Below are 21,724 nucleotides of genomic sequence, written 5' to 3'. Positions count from 1 at the left end.
TGACTCTCAATGGTTTAGTCCATTTCACGACAATAACGTTACGCCCCTCTATGACTCTCAATGGTTTAGTCAGAGGTTAGTCAATGTGCATGTTTAAGATCAACTCCATGTCAGTTGGGCTATATCCAGTGGAGGCTGCTGAGGGGAGGATGGCTCATAACAATGGCTGGAATGGAGTCAATGGAATGGTATCAACCACATGGAAACCACGTGTGTTGGATGTGTTTGATACCATTCCATTGACTCCATTCCAGCCATTGTTATGAGCCATCCTCCCCTCAGCAGCCTCCACCGGCTGTATCATATTTATGTGGTTTCTGAAATGTTAAAACATCCTTTCAGTTGTGACGGTCTGGTGCGCTGCTCAGCCTCACTACAATTCTCAAACTCACACCTGTCTCTCTTTAATCCCCCCTTTTCTCTCCTAGTGGTTGAAGCTGAAGGATGTTACATCAGGCAGTGTTCACCTCCGTCTGGAGTGGCTCTCTCTGCTGTCCTCTGCTGACCGACTCAGTGAGGTATGTCCACAGCGCAGTAGTTTGTAAACAAAGATGCTGTGTAAATATTGAGCTGTATCATTCTGCCTTCAAGCACTCATCAGTATTTACCTGTTCTGCTTTGACCAGGTAAATCATATTCATATACCTGAAACACTCTTGTCTGTTTCCCTCTGTGATCAGGTTATCCAGAGGAACCAGAATATGACCTGTAAGACTGGAGACCCTCCCTCTGCAGCCATCCTGTCTGTCTACCTGGACCGTGCTCAGGACCTGCCTGTGAGTACTGACTGACTGTGGCCATGTTCCAGGATGTCTTTATTGCAGTCGTACTGCACAGATGATCAGATCTCACCATGCCTAGGGAAGTGTTTAACTTCTCAGGAACTGCAGTAAAGACGACCTGGAACGCAACCTGATTGGTTCTGGTCTACAGTCTGTCCTCAGGTAGCCTAGCGGTTAGAGGGTTCAAATAAAAATCTGTCGATGTGCTCTTGAGTAAGGCACTTAACCCTAATTTGCTCAAGGGGTGCCGTACTACTATGGCTGACCCTGTAAAACAACACATTTGTGTCTTTCAGAGGAAGAAGGGCAATAAGGACCCCAGCCCGATGGTGCAGCTGTCTGTACAGAACACAACCAAGGAGAGTAGGGTAGGAATTCACCACCACACACTCTCAGAGAGTGTAACCATTCTACCTAACCTAACCAGTATCTCATATGTTCCATCACATATAGTGGATAACGTTTTCCCTCTTGTCCCTAGACTTGTTATGGGATCAGAGGGCCTTACTGTTAACATTCTATAACATTCTATATAACCTATAATATAATGATCATTATATTCTAACCTAGCTCTGTATATTTCATCATAAATATATCCTCGTCTCTGCCATCTCTAGATCTGTTATCTGACCTCTGACCCTGTGTGGGAAGATGCCTTCACCTTCTATATCCAGGACCCTCGCAAACAGGAACTTGATATTCATGTAAAAAAATCTTATTACAAGCATACTTTCGGTTGTCTGTCAAAGTGTTACAGAAATCCTGTTGTTGCTGTGGTTACTGACACTCTTCCACCTCTTCCTCCTCCCCCACCTCTTCCCCTTCACCCTTAACCCTCCACCTCTTCCTCCTCCCCCTCCTGTCCTCCTTCACCTCCTCCTGCTCCTCCTCCTCGCTCTCTCCCAGGTGAAGGATGATGACCGGGCTCTGTCTCTGGGCAGTCTGTCCATCCCGCTGACCCGTCTGCTGGCTAGTCCTGACCTCAGCATGGATCAGTGGTTCCAGCTGGACAAATCTGGCCGCATCTATATCAATGCTGTTCTGAGGGTGGGTGGGGAATAGAATGCAAACACACACCTGCATGTATGGACACACACACACACACACACACACACACACACACACACACACACACACACACACACACACACACACACACACACACACACAGACACACACAGAACACAGAGATACAGAACACACAGACACACACAGAACACAGAGATACAGAACACACAGACACACACAGAACACAGCGATACAGAACACACAGACACACACAGAACACAGCGATACAGAACACACAGACACACACAGAACACAGAGATACAGAACACACAGACACACACAGAACACACACACACACAGCGATACAGAACACACAGACACACACAGAACACAGAGATACAGAACACACAGACACACACAGAACACAGAGATACAGAACACACAGACACACACAGAACACAGAGATACAGAACACACAGACACACACAGAACACAGAGATACAGAACACACAGACACACACAGAACACAGAGATACAGAACACACAGACACACACAGAACACAGAGATACAGAACACACAGTCACACACAGAACACAGCGATACAGAACACACAGACACACACAGAACACAGAGATACAGAACACACAGACACACACAGAACACAGAGATACAGAACACACAGACACACACAGAACACAGAGATACAGAACACACAGACACACACAGAACACAGAGATACAGAACACACAGAACACAGAGATACAGAACACACAGACACACACAGAACACAGCGATACAGAACACACAGACACACACAGAACACAGGCATACGGTTATGGCATAACCTGTGTTAATGTTTTTCGTTCTGACTAAGCATCTCCCTCTCTTCTCTCTCCTGTGTTATAGGTTCTGCATTTAAATGAGGATGCCTCTCTTACCAGTTCCGTATCTCCTCACCTCCCAAGCCCAGGGGCAGGCCACAGAGACGGGGGTACCACGTCAGAGGTAGCCCTCGGGGGAGTGGGTGGAGCCCCCAAACCTGAACCCACACGACCCCAACAGACCACCCCTGACTCGGACTTCGCTAGTGAGGTGAGTCCACTAATAGACACACACACTGCTCCTCTCTCTCTCTGCTCCTCTCTCTCTCTGCTCCTCTCTCTCTCTCTGCTCCTCTCTCTCTCTGCTCCTCTCTCTCTCTGCTCCTATCTCTCTCTGCTCCTCTCACCGTATGGTGTGCTGCGGAGGCCAGTAACCTGATAGCCAAGGATAACGTATTGTATAGTGTACTCTCTCCATATTTCTCATCCTCCCTCTCTCTACCCATCCCTCCCCCTCTCTAGGGAGTGCTGCGTATCCACCTGGCGGAGGCCAGTAACCTGATAGCCAAGGATAACGTATTGTATAGTGTACTCTCTCCATATTTCTCATCCTCCCTCTCTCTACCCATCCCTCCCCCTCTCTAGGGAGTGCTGCGTATCCACCTGGCGGAGGCCAGTAACCTGATAGCCAAGGATAACTTCATAGGGGGCATGGTGAAGGGGAAGAGTGACCCCTACGTCAAGATCAGGGTGGCAGGAGTCACCTTCCGCAGCCACACCATCAAAGAGAACCTGAACCCCTCCTGGAACGAACTCTACGAGGTAGAATATACAGCTGTGCTGGATATCCACAGTATTTTCAGTACATGCTGTCTCCGGACACTGCAGATCTATGCTCTCATACTGTAAACAATAATGAGGGGATTATTCATTCATTAATGCAGGATTTAGACCTATTAAAGATTGTTGTGCAAAACGTCAAGCACCTCTGTGTCCTCAGATCATCTTAACCCAGCTGCCTGGTCAGGAGATCCAGTTTGAGCTGTTTGATAAAGATCTGGACCAGGATGACTTCTTGGGGAGGTGAGGTTCTGACCAGATAACATGGTGCCTCAAAACAAGTCAGAATCATTCTGCTGAATAGATTTATGTTTTGTTTGTTTCAGGTTCAAGTTAAACCTGCAAGACATCATCAGCCCACAGTTCACTGATGAGGTAACATCTAACTATTCACTATAATTGATTGTTTTTCTGACAGATTTAGCTGTGTTTTCTGTATGGCCAGTGGTAGAGCTATGCCTCCAAAATGTGTCTCTCTTACATTATTGTAATGGTACTCTGATGGTACTCTGATAATCTGATGGTACTCTGGTAATCTGATGGTACTCTGGTAATCATGTGTCTGTTTCTATCACAGTGGTACACTCTGAATGATGTGAAGTCAGGTCGGCTTCACCTGGTCATGGAATGGCTCCCCACGGTCTCAGAGTCCGCCAGACTAAATCAGGTTAGCTTCCCCTGTTCTCTTCCCCCCCCCCCCTCTCTCTTTCTCTCTCCCTCCCCCTCTCTCGCTCTCCCCTCTCTCTTATTTTCTCCCTTTCCCTCTCCCTCTCCCTCTTTTCCCCATATTCTTTCCCTCTGTCTCTGTCTTTCTTCCTCCCCCTCTCCCTCCCCTCTCCCTCCCCTCCCCTTTCTGTCTCCCTCCCCCATTTTCTCCATTTCCCTCCCTCTTTTCTCCACTCTCTCTCCCCTCTCCCTTTCTCCATGTCTCTCTCTCCCCTCTCCCTTTCTCCATACTCTTTCTCTCCCCTCTCCCTTTCTCCATACTCTTTCTCTCCCCTCTCCCTTTCTCCATATCTCTCTCTCCCCTCTCCATACTCTTTCTCTCCCCCTCTCCCTTTCTCCATACTCTTTCTTTCCCCCTCTCCCTTTCTCCATACTCTTTCTCTCCCCCTCTCCCTTCTCCATACTCTTTCTCTCCCCCTCTCCCTTTCTCCATACTCTTTCTCTCCCCTTCTCCATATCTCTCTCTCCCCTCCCTTTCTCCAAATATCTATCCCCTCTCCATCTCTCTCTCCCCTCTCCCTTTCTCCATATCTCTCTCTCCCCTCTCCCTTTCTCCATATCTCTCTCCCCCTTTCTCCATCTCTCTCCCCCTCTCCCTTTCTCCATCTCTCTCTCTCTCCCCCTCTCCTTTTTCTCCATATCTCTCTCTCCCTCTCCCTTTCTCCATATCTCTCTCCCCCTTTCTCCATCTCTCTCCCCTCCCTTTCTCCATATCTCTCCCCCTCTCCTTTTCTCCATATCTCTCTCTCTCTCCCCCCCCCTCTCCTTTTCTCCATATCTCTCTCTCCCCCTCTCCTTTTCTCCATATCTCTCTCTCCCCTCTCCCTTTCTCCATATCTCTCTCTCCCCTCTCCCTTTCTCCATATCTCTCTCTCCCTCTCCCTTTCTCCATAACTCTCTCTCCCTCTCCCTTTCTCCATATCTCTCTCTCCCCTCTCCCTTTCTCCATATATCTCTCTCCCCTCTCCCTTTCTCCATATCTCTCTCTCCTCTCCCTTTCTCCATATCTCTCTCTCCCCTCTCCTTTTCTCCATATCTCTCTCTCTCCCCCTCTCCCTTTCTCCATATCTCTCTCCCCCTCTCCTTTCTCCATATCTCTCTCCCCCTCTCCCTTTCTCCATATCTCTCTCTCCCCTCTCCCTTTCTCCATATCTCTCTCCCTCTCCCTTTCTCCATATATCTCTCTCCCCTCTCCCTTTCTCCATATCTCTCTCTCCCCTCTCCCTTTCTCCATATCTCTCTCTCCCCTCTCCCTTTCTCCATATCTCTCTCTCCCCTCTCCCTTTCTCCATATCTCTCTCTCCCCTCTCCCTTTCTCCATATCTCTCTCTCCCCTCTCCCTTTCTCCATATCTCTCTGTAATCTCTCCACATTCCTCTCTTGTCACGTTCGTCATAACGAGGAGACCAAGGCGCAGCGTGAGATGAATACATTCTTCTTTATTTAAATAAAGAACACTAAACAAACTAACAAAACTAACGTGAAGCTATAAACACGAGTGCTGACATGCAACTACACATAGACAATAACCCACAAAACCAAAATGGAAAATGGCAACCTAAATAGGATTCCCAATCAGACAACGATAAACAGCTGCCTCTGATTGGGAACCAATTCAGGCCACCATAGACCTACATTTACCGAGACAATACCAAAACCCCATAGATATACAAAAAACCCTAGACAAGACAAAAACACACATACCACCCTTGTCACACCCTGACCTAACCAAAATAATAAAGAAAACAAAGATAACTAAGGTCAGGGCGTGACATCTCTGCTCTACCAGAACCTGGTTCTAACAGTGTATTATAATTCTGAACCTCCAGATCCTGCAGTACCAGGCCCAGCAGCAGTACCAGAACAAGGCAGTCCCGTCGGCTGCTGTGTTGTTTGTGTACCTGGAGAGAGCCCACGGCCTGCCGGTGAGACCTGGGGCCTGCTGCCCTGCTGTGTTGACATACAGTTCTTGTTGTTGTTGTTGTTGATATTGTCAGTGGTCATATACTGTATAGCCCACAATACATCCTAAGTGTTTATATACATCATGGGTTTGGGTTTGACTATATATTACTTAATATTGACATTTGAGGATTGGTTTGTATATTTGTTGTTTATGTACATTTGTCGATGTTGATTCTATTGCAGCCCTTTAATTTATTTTATCCACAGTTGAAGAAGAATGGAAAGGAGCCCAACGTCGGGGCAGAGATTTCGCTGAGGGCCATGACATACAAGACCAAGGTAAGTGTATCTTATAGCCATGACATACAAGACCAAGGTAAGTGTATCTTACAGCCATGACATACAAGACCAAGGTAAGTGTATCTTACAGCCATGACATACAAGACCAAGGTAAGTGTATCTTATAGCCATGACATACAAGACCAAGGTAAGTGTATCTTACAGCCATGACATACAAGACCAAGGTAAGTGTATCTTATAGCCATGACATACAAGACCAAGGTAAGTGTATCTTACAGCCATGACATACAAGACCAAGGTAAGTGTATCTTACAGCCATGACATACAAGACCAAGGTAAGTGTATCTTACAGCCATGACATACAAGACCAAGGTAAGTGTATCTTACAGCCATGACATACAAGACCAAGGTAAGTGTATCTTACAGCCATGACATACAAGACCAAGGTAAGTGTATCTTACAGCCATGACATACAAGACCAAGGTAAGTGTATCTTACAGCCATGACATACAAGACCAAGGTAAGTGTATCTTACAGCCATGTCATACAAGACCAAGGTAAGTGTATCTTATAGACGGGTTGGTTGTTTAGCAACAAAAGTGACACAAGCCAACTAGGATTCCCACATGGCAGCTTCTTGTCATTGTTGCTAGACTTCTGCCACATTGAAGCGTGCACATCATTTTGGTGACGTTGTCAGTTAAGCCATCTATATTTCTCTTGACTCCATGTCTATTTACAGATATGCTTACTAGAGAGTACAAAAGGAAGTATGGACAATTTTTCCATCCTTCTCTTTTTCAAAGGTGTGCGAGTGCTCTACGTCTCCTCGGTGGGATGAAGCTTTCCACTTCCTGGTTCGTGACCCTACAGAGGAACTCCTTATAGTGAAGGTGAGGGAAGGGTCCACCAGGGTTGAAAAGTATACATTTGTTTTACTGTATGAATGTCTTGTCTTAAGAATGATTTACTCTTGCTGCTGACAATAGTGTTAACACGTTTTCATAGATTGCTTACACATATTGATATGCCATTCAAACCTGGGAGACAACGTGTTAACAGTGGAATGATGACATTGCGGTGCCCTACGTTGTCTCTGATCATGTGTGTGCACCCATCTCTGTGTGTGTGTGTGCCTGTTTCTCTGTGTGTGTGTAGCTGTCCCACAGCTGGGGCCAGGCCATGGGCACGGTGGTGTTGCCCCTGAGAGAGGTGCTGTCAGAGCAGGGCCTGGTGCTGGACCGATGGCTGAGTCTGGACGGGGCCCTCCCAGAGAGCCAGATTCTACTGAGGGCCACACTCAAGGTTAACTCATAATACAGACACACACACTCTGTACCAAACCACTGTCCAGACCTGGGCTCAAATAGTTTTTTTATTCTTCCAAATAGTGTATCTGTGCTAGATTGAGCTTGTCTGACACAATGGAACAGTGAAGTGTAAACTCTGCCCATCTGGCATGTCAGGCAGGCTCAATCAAATGCTCAAAGTATTTGAAAGAAAACAAGTACTGCTAAACAAGTGTCACACATGTTTAGCAGATGTTATTGGGGGTGCAGATGTTATTGCGGGTGCAGATGTTATTGCGGGTGCAGATGTTATTGGGGGTGCTAGATGTTATTGCGGGTGTAGATGTTATTGTACCGGGTGCAGATGTTATTGTACCGGGTGCAGATGTTATTGCGGCTGCAGATGTTATTGCGGGTGCAGATGTTATTGTACCGGGTGCAGATGTTATTGCACCGGGTGCAGATGTTATTGCGGGTGCAGATGTTATTGCGGGTGCAGATGTTATTGCGGGTGCAGATGTTATTGCACCGGGTGCAGATGTTATTGCGGGTGCAGATGTTATTGGGGGTGCTAGATGTTATTGCGGGTGTAGTGAAATGCTTGTAGCAACTATATGCATACCTGCCAAGAACTATACACACACACACTCTCTATACCAGTGTTTCCCAACTCCGGTCCTCGAGTACCCCCAACAATACATATCTTTGTGGACAAGCACACCTGATTTTACTTGTCAACTAATCATCAAGTAATGGTCAAGTTGAATCAGGTGTTTTTGTCTGGGGCTACAACATGTGTATTGTTGGGGGTACTGGAGGAGCGGAGTTGGGAAACACTGTACCAAACAAACTCCCTCCTGCCATATGATTTTCATACTCATACTCATACTGTACTAAACTCAACACTGTCCCATGACTATTCCTCCAAAACAACATGATTGCATTTGCTCTGAACACCCTCTTTCTACATTAATGTCATCATGTGAGCTCTTAATTACCTTCCATCCTGATAAGCATTTTACTGTCACACGTTTTTTACTCATAAATGTTATATTGTATCTGTTTTTTAAGTGTGTCGTGACTTTGTGTGAAATAACCTTTAAAATGGAAGGAACTGAAGCTTGAAACTTGAGTGGAATATGAAATGCACTTTGTCCTGTAGATGTTGAACACCCAGCTGGCAGTGTGTCCTAGTGGTGTGTCCAGTGATACTACTGGGGAGTGCAGTGAGGAGAGAGACCATGTCATCCACAGACGGGACACTGAACCAAACCTCCGACACAGATCACCGCTCTCTCAATTGTGAGTCATTCTGAAGCACATTACATTACAGTACAGCACATTACAGTACAGCACATTACAGTACAGCGCATTACAGTACAGCGCATTACAGTACAGCACATTACAGTACATTACAGTACAGCACATTACAGTACAGCACATTACAGTACAGCGCATTACAGTACAGCACATTACAGCGCATTACAGTACAGCACATTACAGTACAGCACATTACAGTACAGCACATTTCAGTACAGCACATTACAGTACATTACATTACAGTACAGCGCATTACAGTACATTACATTACAGTACAGCACATTACAGTACAGCACATTACAGTACAGCACATTACAGTACAGCGCATTACAGTACAGCACATTACAGCGCATTACAGTACAGCACATTACAGTACAGCACATTACAGTACAGCACATTACAGTACAGCACATTGCAGTACAGCACATTACAGTACAGCACATTACAGTACAGCACATTACAGTACATTATAGTACAGCGCATTACAGTACATTACAGTACATTACAGCGCATTACACTACAGCACATTACAGTACAGCGCATTACAGTACAGCGCATTACAGTACAGCGCATTACAGTACAGCGCATTACAGTACAGCACATTACAGTACAGCACATTACAGTACAGCACATTACAGTACAGCACATTACAGTACAGCGCATTACAGTACAGCACATTACAGCGCATTACAGTACAGCACATTACAGTACAGCACATTACAGTACAGCACATTGCAGTACAGCACATTACAGTACAGCACATTACAGTACATTATAGTATAGCGCATTACAGTACATTACAGTACATTACAGCGCATTACACTACAGCACATTACAGTACAGCACATTACAGTACAGCACATTACAGTACAGCGCATTACAGTACAGCGCATTACAGTACAGCACATTACATTACAGCGCATTACAGTACATTACAGCACAGCACATTACAGTACAGCGCATTACAGTACAGTACATGACAGTACAGCACATTACAGTACAGCGCATTACAGCACATTACAGTGCAGCACATGACAGTACAGCACATTACAGTACAGCGCATTACAGTACATTACAGTACAGTGATTTACAGCACATTACAGTACAGTACATTACAGTACAGCACATTACATTACAGTACAGCACATTACATTGCATTACATTACAGTACAGCACATTACAGCACATTACATTACAGTACAGCACATTACAGCACAGTACAACACATTACAGCACATTACAGCACAGTACAGCACAGTACAGCACATTACAGCACACTACAGCACATTAAAGCACATTACAGTACATTATAGTACAGCACATTACAGCACATTACATTACAGCTCATTACAGTACAGCGCTTTACAGCACATTACAGTACAGCGCATTACAGTACATTACAGCACATTACATTACAGTACAGCACATTACAGCACATTACAGTACAGTACATTACAGCACATTACAGCACATTACAGTACAGCACATTAGTATATTACAGCACATTACAGTACAGGACATTACAGCACATTACAGTACAGCACATTACAGCACATTACAGTACAGCACATTACAGTACAGCACATTACAGTACAGCGCATTACAGTACAGCACATTACAGCGCAGTACAGCACATTACAGTACAGCACATTACAGTACAGCACATTACAGTACAGCACATTGCAGTACAGCACATTACAGTACAGCACATTACAGTACAGCACATTACAGTACATTATAGTACAGCGCATTACAGTACATTACAGTACATTACAGCGCATTACACTACAGCACATTACAGTACAGCACATTACAGTACAGCGCATTACAGTACAGCGCATTACAGTACAGCGCATTACAGTACAGCGCATTACAGTACAGCACATTACAGTACAGCACATTACAGTACAGCACATTACAGTACAGCGCATTACAGTACAGCACATTACAGCGCATTACAGTACAGCACATTACAGTACAGCACATTACAGTACAGCACATTGCAGTACAGCACATTACAGTACAGCACATTACAGTACATTATAGTATAGCGCATTACAGTACATTACAGTACATTACAGCGCATTACACTACAGCACATTACAGTACAGCACATTACAGTACAGCACATTACAGTACAGCGCATTACAGTACAGCGCATTACAGTACAGCACATTACATTACAGCGCATTACAGTACATTACAGCACAGCACATTACAGTACAGCGCATTACAGTACAGTACATGACAGTACAGCACATTACAGTACAGCGCATTACAGCACATTACAGTGCAGCACATGACAGTACAGCACATTACAGTACAGCGCATTACAGTACATTACAGTACAGTGATTTACAGCACATTACAGTACAGTACATTACAGTACAGCACATTACATTACAGTACAGCACATTACATTGCATTACATTACAGTACAGCACATTACAGCACATTACATTACAGTACAGCACATTACAGCACAGTACAACACATTACAGCACATTACAGCACAGTACAGCACAGTACAGCACATTACAGCACACTACAGCACATTAAAGCACATTACAGTACATTATAGTACAGCACATTACAGCACATTACATTACAGCTCATTACAGTACAGCGCTTTACAGCACATTACAGTACAGCGCATTACAGTACATTACAGCACATTACATTACAGTACAGCACATTACAGCACATTACAGTACAGTACATTACAGCACATTACAGCACATTACAGTACAGCACATTAGTATATTACAGCACATTACAGTACAGGACATTACAGCACATTACAGTACAGCACAATACAGCACATTACAGTACAGCACATTACAGTATATTACAGCACATTACAGTACAGCGCATTACAGCACATTACAGTACAGCGCATTACAGCACATTACAGTACAGTACATTACAGCACATTACAGCACATTACAGTACAGCACATTACAGTATATTACAGCACATTACAGTACAGCGCATTACAGTATATTACAGCACATTACAGTACAGCGCATTACAGCACATTACAGTACAGCGCATTACAGCACATTACAGCACATTACAGTATATTACAGCACATTACAGTACAGCGCATTACAGCACATTACAGTACAGTACAGCGCATTATAGCACATTACAGCCCATTACAGTACAGCACATTACAGCCCATTACAGTACAGCGCATTACAGTACATTACAGCACATTAAAGTACAGCGCATTACAGCACAGTACAGCACAGTACAGCACATTACAGGACAGTACAGAACATTACAGCACATTACAGCACATTACATTACAGTACAGCACATTACATTACAGTACAGCACATTACAGCACATTACAGGACAGTAAGAACTGAGAAGTGATGTCCGACGGGCCTGCATGGTACACATTGTTCTTCTCACTGCAGTGTACTGTACTTCACCATAATCAAAAATGATTTCTGATATAAAATACAAATAAGCACATTGCGTGCAGGATTCATTCATCGATATCATCACAGTCCAATTCTATGCATACAATACAAAGGTTGGTGTGCTCACAGTTTTGGAGACTTTTCATTGACGCCCCAAAACACAATCCACCATAGAAATGTGGAAGGGGGAATAAATTACAGGAATACAACTGATATGAATATATTGGCCTACATTCACAACAAAGCAACTGATATGAATTTATTGGCCTACATCCACAACAAAGCAACTGATATGAATGTATTGGCCTACATCCACAACAAAGCAACTGATATGAATATATTGGCCTACATTCACAACAAAGCAACTGATATGAATATATTGGCCTACATCCACAACAAAGCAACTGATATGAATATATTGGCCTACATTCACAACAAAGCAACTGATATGAATGTATTGGCCTACATCCACAACAAAGCAACTGATATGAATGTATTGGCCTACATCCACAACAAAGCAACTGATATGAATATATTGGCCTACATTCACAACAAAGCAACTGATATGAATATATTGGCCTACATCCACAACAAAGCAACTGATATGAATATATTGGCCTACGTCCACAACAAAGCAACTGATATGAATATATTGGCCTACATCCACAACAAAGCAACTGATATGAATATATTGGCCTACATTCACAACAAAGCAACTGATATGAATATATTGGCCTACATCCACAACAAAGCAACTGATATGAATATATTGGCCTACATCCACAACAAAGCAACTGATATGAATGTATTGGCCTACATCCACAACAAAGCAACTGATATGAATATATTGGCCTACATCCACAACAAAGCAACTGATATGAATGTATTGGCCTACATCCACAACAAAGCAACTGATATGAATATATTGGCCTACATCCACAACAAAGCAACTGATATGAATATATTGGCCTACGTCCACAACAAAGCAACTGATATGAATATATTGGCCTACATCCAAAACAAAGCAACTGATATGAATATATTGGCCTACATTCACAACAAAGCAACTGATATGAATGTATTGGCCTACATCCACAACAAAGCAACTGATATGAATGTATTGGCCTACATCCACAACAAAGCAACTTATATGAATATATTGGCCTACATCCACAACAAAGCAACTGATATGAATGTATTGGCCTACATCCACAACAAAGCAACTGATATGAATATATTGGCCTACATTCACAACAAAGCAACTGATATGAATGTATTGGCCTACATCCACAACAAAGCAACTGATATGAATATATTGGCCTACATTCACAACAAAGCAACTGATATGAATATATTGGCCTACATCCACAACAAAGCAACTGATATGAATATATTGGCCTACATCCACAACAAAGCAACTGATATGAATATATTGGCCTACATCCACAACAAAGCAACTGATATGAATATATTGGCCTACATCCACAACAAAGCAACTGATATGAATGTATTGGCCTACATCCACAACAAAGCAACTGATATGAATATATTGGCCTACATCCACAACAAAGCAACTGATATGAATGTATTGGCTTACGTCCACAACAAAGCAACTGATATGAATATATTGGCCTACATCCACAACAAAGCAACTGATATGAATATATTGGCCTACATCCACAACAAAGCAACTGATATGAATATATTGGCCTACATCCACAACAAAGCAACTGATATGAATGTATTGGCCTACATCCACAACAAAGCAACTGATATGAATATATTGGCCTACATCCACAACAAAGCAACTGATATGAATGTATTGGCCTACGTCCACAACAAAGCAACTGATATGAATATATTGGCCTACATCCACAACAAAGCAACTGATATGAATATATTGGCCTACGTCCACAACAAAGCAACTGATATGAATATATTGGCCTACATCCAAAACAAAGCAACTGATATGAATATATTGGCCTACGTTCACAACAAAGCAACTGATATGAATGTATTGGCCTACATCCACAACAAAGCAACTGATATGAATGTATTGGCCTACATCCACAACAAAGCAACTGATATGAATATATTGGCCTACATTCACAACAAAGCAACTGATATGAATATATTGGCCTACATCCACAACAAAGCAACTGATATGAATATATTGGCCTACATCCACAACAAAGCAACTGATATGAATGTATTGGCCTACATCCACAACAAAGCAACTGATATGAATATATTGGCCTACATTCACAACAAAGCAACTGATATGAATATATTGGCCTACATCCACAACAAAGCAACTGATATGAATATATTGGCCTACGTCCACAACAAAGCAACTGATATGAATATATTGGCCTACATCCACAACAAAGCAACTGATATGAATATATTGGCCTACATCCACAACAAAGCAAAGCTCTATAATGGAAGATCAGAATGTTGGCGACGATGACTTTGGAGTAATCCAAAGTTATGTATAACTAAAACAACTTCTTTCAAAGCATGTACGCAGTATTGTAAAAAAAACAAAAAAAACACAACAATTAGACAGTCCCCATTGCCCACGTCTTTCCATATATTGTACATGATATGGCACTAGGTGATTTTAGAATTTTGTCCAGTAATATTTACTGAATTCCGGAAAACAGTGAACACAATTGCACACATTTCTGTTCTGATCAAAACAACGTTGTAATGTTCTGTGAACAAAACACTTAAGACCTCATTTTTTATTCACTGATGATATTTGTATTTAATGCAAACGGTGGTCTAAGATATGCAAGTCATGTACTAAGGCAAGAAAATGATCAGATGTTCTGTAAATATATTTGAGCATGTTATCATTGCTGTTCTGCTATAGATATGTTTCAACACAGATCAAAAATAGCTTGTACAGGATTGAGAAACGGCAATAGGCGAGCGGAGGAGTACACTCTTTAAAAAAATGGTGCTATCTAGAACCTAAAAGGGTTCTTCGGCTGTTCACATAGTAGAACCATTTGAAGAACCTATTTTGGTTCCAGGTAGAACTCTTTTGGGTTCCATGTAGAACCCTTTCCACAGAGGGTTCTACATGGAACCCAAAAGGGTTCTATCTGTAATAAAATAAAAACATTTACAATCTGCCACACCCCCTTCGAATCAGCTGTTGTTTTCTCAGAGTAGAAAAGCATGCACATATTTGAAAAAAAATACGCTACTATATTTGATCTATAAAATGTCTAGCACATTTACATTTTACATTTAAGTCATTTAGCAGACGCTCTTATCCAGAGCGACTTACACAACTAGCTACGTTTCTTTTTATCACTTTTCATATGTATTTTTGGATTCCTACTCTGTAAACGTCATTTGCCTGATGACACGCTAGTGGAGAAGGAGCGTCTCATTTTATATAAGCACATTTGTTTCCACATTTCCTCTCCTCGTCCCCTCCCCTTGATTACCTCTGAACTTTTTCAAAAGGAGGCGAGGAGATGACGGAGGAGTCGAGTAAAACCAATTGAGATTCTCCCCCTGTCTACCTGTGTCTCCTCTCTCAGAGGTGGTCAGAGCCCTGGTCAGGTGAAGCTGCAAATTGGCTACTCAACAGAGGAGAACAGGCTGTACATCACCGTCCTCTCCTGCAGGTCTGTCCTAAACTACAATACCCACAATGCACTGGATCGGCTGGTGGTTTACAGTACTTTGCCATATAGCCCTATAGCCTCTATAAATCATATACAGTACCAGTCAAAAGTTTGGACAGACCTACTCATTCCAGGGTTTTTTTAAATGTTATTTTTTACTATTTTCTAAATTGTAGAATAACAGTGAAGACAACATAAATATGAAATTACTCACATGGAATCATGTAGTAAACAAAAAAGTGTTTAAAAAAAATCTAAATATATTTTATATTGGAGATTCTTCAAAGTACATCTCTGAAGCTGGTTGAGAGATTGCCAAGACTGTGCAAAGCTGTCATCAAGGCAAAGGGTGGCTACTTTGAAGAATCTTAAATATAAAATATATTTTGACTTATTTAACACTTTTTTGGTTACTACATGATTCCATGTGTTATTTCATAGTTTGATGTCTTCACTATTATTCTACAATGTGGAAAATAGTAAAAAATTAAGAAAAACCCTTGAATGAGTAGGTGTGTCCAAACCTTTGACTGGTACTGTACATATTTGCTCATTCATGTTGTATTGTTTTTTAATGTAATGTAAATGCATTCAGAATATTTGGGATTGTGAACCCATTGTTAGATTGTATTTGAATGAATACATAAATATTCTTAAAAAAGAAAGAGAAAAAAGTTAGCCCCATAGGACTGTTTCAATGGGCTATTGTTTGTCTACTTCCAGTATGTGATCATTGTGGTTCCTGTACCCAGTGTATGACACAGTATGTCATCCAGTTCTCTGTTTACCTCTAGGGGCCTGCCAGCTTGTGTGTCTGCTAAGGACAGCTCCGACCCATATGTCTCCTTTATCCTTCTGCCGGACAAGAACAGGACCACCAAGAGAAAGACCATCACCAAGAAGAGAGACCTCAACCCTGAGTTTAACGAGAGGTGAGATGGGAGTTGAGACTAGAGAGAGGGAATGTGTAGGGACAGGAGATTAGAGACAGGAGGAGACACCAGGAGACTAGAGAGAGGGAATGTGTAGGGACAGGAGATTAGAGACAGGAGGAGACACCAGGAGACTAGAGAGAGGGAATGTGTAGGGACAGGAGATTAGAGACAGGAGGAGACACCAGGAGACTAGAGAGAGGGAATGTGTAGGGACAGGAGGTTTTCCAGACCATGTAACTCTGGGCCCTAGTTATACCATAGTTAGTTTTGTGTAATATTAATATCTGATACTGTTTGCTAGCTTTTTGTATCTCTAAAGTCCTAGCCCTATGTATCAAACTATCAGCTATACAGTAGTTAGTTATGTGTTATTACTAGCTCTGACTTTGCTCATAGCTACTTTATTGAGGAAAAGGGTACTTACTATGACTGTGATATGTGCTTGTCCCACCTAGCTATCTTAAGACGAATGCACTAACTGTAAGACACTCTGGATAAGAGCGTCTCTAGATGACTAAAATGTAAATGTAAAATGTGATAATACTATGTGTAGTAGTTATATATAGTCATTCTATGTGTAGTAGTTATGTATAATCATACTATGTGTAGTAGTTATGTATAGTCATACTATATGTAGTAGTTATGTATAGTAATACTATGTGTAGTAGTTATGTATAGTAATACTATGGGAACTAGTTGTGTAATACTATGGGTAATAGTAATGTGCAATAATACTATGTGTAAGAGGTGTGTAATAGTGGTGTGTAATAATACTATGGGTAATAGTAATTCTATGGGTAATAGTTGTATGTAATAATACTATGTGTAATAGTTATATGTACTAATAATATGTCTAATAGTTATGTGTAATAATACTATGTAATAGTTATGTGTAATAATACTATGTAATAGTTATATGTAATAATACTATGTGTAATAGTTATATGTAATAATACTATGTGTAATAGTTATATGTAATAATACTATGTAATAGTTATATGTAATAATACTATGTAATAGTTATATGTAATAATACTATGTAATAGTTATATGTAATAATACTATGTGTAATAGTTATATGTAATAATACTATGTGTAATAGTTATATGTAATAATACTATGTGTAATAGTTATGTGTAATAATACTATGTGTAATAGTTATATGTAATAATACTGTCTAATAGTTATGTAATACTGGTCATGTCATTTATTCGTATCCTGCATTGTATGTCTTATTATTTTGTGCAGGTTTGACTTTGACTTCACTCTGGAGGAGTGCATGCAGAGAAGACTTGACCTGACTGTCAAAAACAACATATCCTTCATGAGCAGGGAGAGAGAGCTCATTGGAAAGGTATTATTTGTGTAAAATCCTTAAATATACAGTACCAATCAAAAGTTTAGACACACCTACTCATTCAAGGGTTTTTCTACATTGTACAATATTAGTGAAGACATCAAAACTACGAAATAACACATATGGAATCATGTAGTAACCAAAAAAGTGTTACATTATATATTTTAGAATCTTCAAAGTAACCACCCGTTGCCTTGATGACAGCTTTGCACACTCTTGGCATTATCTCAACCAGCTTCACCTGGAATGCTTTTCCAACAGTCTTGAAGGAGTTCCCACATATGCTGAGCACTTGTTAGCTGCTTTTCCTTCACTCTGCGGTTCAACTCATCCCAAACCATCTCAATTGGGTTGAGGTTGGGTGATTGTGGAGGCCAGGTCATCTGATGCAGAACCCCATCACTCTCCTTATTGGTCAAATAGCCCTTACACAGCCTGGAGGTGTGTTGGATCATTGTCCTGTTGAAAAATAAATGATAGTTCCACTAAGCGCAAACCAGATGGAATGGAGTATCGCTGCAGAATGCTGTGGTTACCATGCTGGTTAAGTGTACTTTTGAATTCTAAATATATCACTAACAATGCCACTAGCAAAGCACCCCCACACCATCATACCTCCTCCTCCATGCTTCACTGTGGGAGCAACACATGCGGAGATCATCCGTTCACCTACTCTGCATCTTACACAGACACTGCGGTTGGAACCAAAAATCTCAAATTTGGACTCATCAGACCAAAGAACAGATTTCCACCAGTGTAATGTCCATTGCTCATGTTTCTTGGCCCAAGCAAGTCTCTTCTTCTTATTGGTGTCCTTTAGTAGTGGTTTATTTGCAGCAATTCAACCATGAAGGCCTGATTCACACAGTCTCCTCTGAACAGTTGGTGTTGAGATGTGTCTGTTACTTGAACTCTGTGGAGCATTTATTTGGGCTGCAATCTGAGGCTGGTAACTCTAATGAACGTATCCTCTGCAGCAGAGATAACTCTAGGTCTCCTTTCCTGTAATGGTCCTCATGAGAGAGCCAGTTTCATTGACTGACCTTCATGTCTTAAAGTAATGGTGGACTGTAGTTTCTCTTTGCTTATTTGAACTGTTCTTGCCATAATATGGACTTGGTCTTTTACCAAATAGGGCTATCTTCTGTATACCACCTCTACCTTGTCACAGCACAACTGATTGGTTCATACACATTAAGAAGGAAAGAAATTCCACAAATGAAATTTTAACAAGGCATAATTGTTAATTGAAATGCATTCCAGAGTGTGCAAATCTGTCAACAAGGCAAAGGGTTGCCACTTTGAATAATCTCAAATATACAATGTATTTAAGTCGCTCTGGATAAGAGCGTCTGCTAAATGACTTAAATGTAATGTTAAATGTAATGTAATGTATTTTGATTTGTTTAACACTTATTTTGGCTACTACATTATTCCATGTGTGCTATTGCATAGTTTTGATGTCTTCACTATTATTCTACAATGTAGAAAATGGTAAAAATGTAAACCTGGAATGAGTAGGCGTGTCCCAACTTTTGACTGGTACTGTATTTTCTCTAATTATTTATCCCATTTAGTCGTTCTAATGTAATATGGACTTCTCCAAGTGGGGTGAACTGTTTTTGTCATTCTGTTTAGTTACAGCTAGATCTTGACCAGATAGACCTGCAGAATAGCGACACACAATGGTAAGTGCATTCCCATGTGTTACCTCTTCTACATTTGTTCATATTCATTCCACATTACTTTGATTGATAAGATCTCCTACTTTCTCAGGTACGATTTAGTAGAGGAGACCAATTAGATGAGAGGATGGCCTCACTTTCCTGCAGTGCAATGTTACTTTTACTGTTGCTTCTTCTGTATGGTTTATTTAATATTTTTATTCAACTAATGCGCAATAGGACCACCACTGAAGTGCTTATATTTCCTATCATCCCAACAATATCACAATGTATCTGTAAATTGAATAATTACAAATGATAGATTTGGTTCCTCTTACGTAGGCTCTGTAAGAAAGAATTCCTAATTCTAGAATTCCTAATTCCAGTCTGAAAAAGTGTTCTTTAGAATCTTTTGTCTGAGTAGATATTTGATATGAAGGCAACTATGTCGCTCCTAAAGGAATCTATCTTGAAAAGCACAAAGTATTTTATCAACCCCATAGTTCAGAAAATGCAGAAAAAAATAGTGAACATTTGAAACCTTCAGGTGTTTTGAGTTTCTCTCATCACTTCAGTTCTTATTTACTACAAAAGTAATTGTTCTCAGAGGGTACTTTCTTACTTTCTTAATTTGTTGCATTGTTTCATTTGTTTTATTGCAAAACTATGTCAACCATCTTGAGATAAGTGTTTGAGTGTTAATTGAGACCAAGGCCCAACATACTGAGTAACGGGTGCCAGTAGATATGATGATGAAGGTGCTGCGTTTATGGGCCATCATGGATGTTTACACTTTTATTTCATCAATCCTTTTGTTACACTGTTTTTCTGTTTCTAATTTTGCCTTATATATTCCAACACTGGGTCATTTTTGAGAAGATTGAGAATGTTTATGATCTACTGATTGTGTTCATTCTGTTCCAAATAAAGACGTTTAGTATGTTTTATCAGATTGATTTAAAAGCTGATTTTATAATTCAGGAAATGTGTTAGGGAATGACCCAGACGTCACATTTCCACTGAAAACACACTCTAGCTGTACAGTAATGGACAGTCTGAATCACTGTGCTTTTATTTGATAAATAACATTATATGTGTAGAAGTTAAATATGTAGCTATATCATGAATGTGTATGTTCACAATCCAAGACAGCATTGTGTCATATACAGTATGTTTGTGTGTGATTGAATGTATTTGTATGTGTTTGTTGTGCCAGTAGTGGCCTGAGTTCTGCAATAAGTCAGTCAATCAGTCATGTTACAAGTTGTGTGTTACAAAACACAAAGTCTTAGACAAAATACACCCAAAGGGCCAGTTTCCTAGACACATATTAAGTCCAGTCCTGGACTAAGAAGCATGCTCAATGGAGATGTAATGGAGAGTGCTGTTTAGTCCAGGACTGGACTTCATTTGTGAGTCCTGCTCTGAAAGAAGTGAGCTAATTTTGTGGCAAGGAAATGTTCATCCCCCACTGTCATCTCACTGCCAAGGCTTGAAACATGTATTCAAATACTTGAAAATGTTTGTTGGCAACTAAAAATAAAAAAGTAGTATAGTGAGAACAGCTCCTGCGCTTTCACACATGCGTAACAATCGCCACGTCTGTGTCGTCGCACTTTCATTAAACGTTTGCACTTTCAAAATCCCAGTCTGTTGGTCTTCTTTATGCTGGGCGACAAAAACAAAACATATGTCAAC

General features: G+C 41.2%; 1 protein-coding gene across 1 annotated transcript in view; it reads left to right on the top strand.

Annotated features, from left to right (window-relative positions):
• The window catches only part of LOC115132500 (extended synaptotagmin-1-like), a 45,337-nt gene extending 23,668 nt beyond the window's left edge, over positions 1–21,669 (top strand). Inside the window, exons 12-31 of the mRNA XM_065020868.1 lie at positions 429–518; positions 681–776; positions 1,079–1,150; positions 1,400–1,486; positions 1,689–1,829; positions 2,698–2,883; positions 3,258–3,434; positions 3,613–3,695; positions 3,779–3,827; positions 4,030–4,119; positions 6,008–6,103; positions 6,351–6,422; positions 7,190–7,276; positions 7,542–7,688; positions 8,835–8,974; positions 15,984–16,070; positions 16,865–17,002; positions 18,254–18,359; positions 20,001–20,050; positions 20,139–21,669. Of these exons, the coding sequence (XP_064876940.1) occupies positions 429–518; positions 681–776; positions 1,079–1,150; positions 1,400–1,486; positions 1,689–1,829; positions 2,698–2,883; positions 3,258–3,434; positions 3,613–3,695; positions 3,779–3,827; positions 4,030–4,119; positions 6,008–6,103; positions 6,351–6,422; positions 7,190–7,276; positions 7,542–7,688; positions 8,835–8,974; positions 15,984–16,070; positions 16,865–17,002; positions 18,254–18,359; positions 20,001–20,050; positions 20,139–20,166 (2,022 nt within the window). The 3' untranslated portion in view covers positions 20,167–21,669. The remainder of the gene's footprint in view (positions 1–428; positions 519–680; positions 777–1,078; positions 1,151–1,399; positions 1,487–1,688; positions 1,830–2,697; positions 2,884–3,257; positions 3,435–3,612; positions 3,696–3,778; positions 3,828–4,029; positions 4,120–6,007; positions 6,104–6,350; positions 6,423–7,189; positions 7,277–7,541; positions 7,689–8,834; positions 8,975–15,983; positions 16,071–16,864; positions 17,003–18,253; positions 18,360–20,000; positions 20,051–20,138) is intronic.
• The last annotated feature ends 55 nt before the right edge of the window (positions 21,670–21,724 follow it).

This window comes from Oncorhynchus nerka, linkage group LG7, assembly GCF_034236695.1.
Source record: "Oncorhynchus nerka isolate Pitt River linkage group LG7, Oner_Uvic_2.0, whole genome shotgun sequence".
Taxonomy (NCBI): domain Eukaryota; kingdom Metazoa; phylum Chordata; class Actinopteri; order Salmoniformes; family Salmonidae; genus Oncorhynchus; species Oncorhynchus nerka.
The sequence above is the reverse complement of the archived record's forward strand: the minus strand, read 5'-3'. Positions and strand labels throughout refer to the sequence as shown.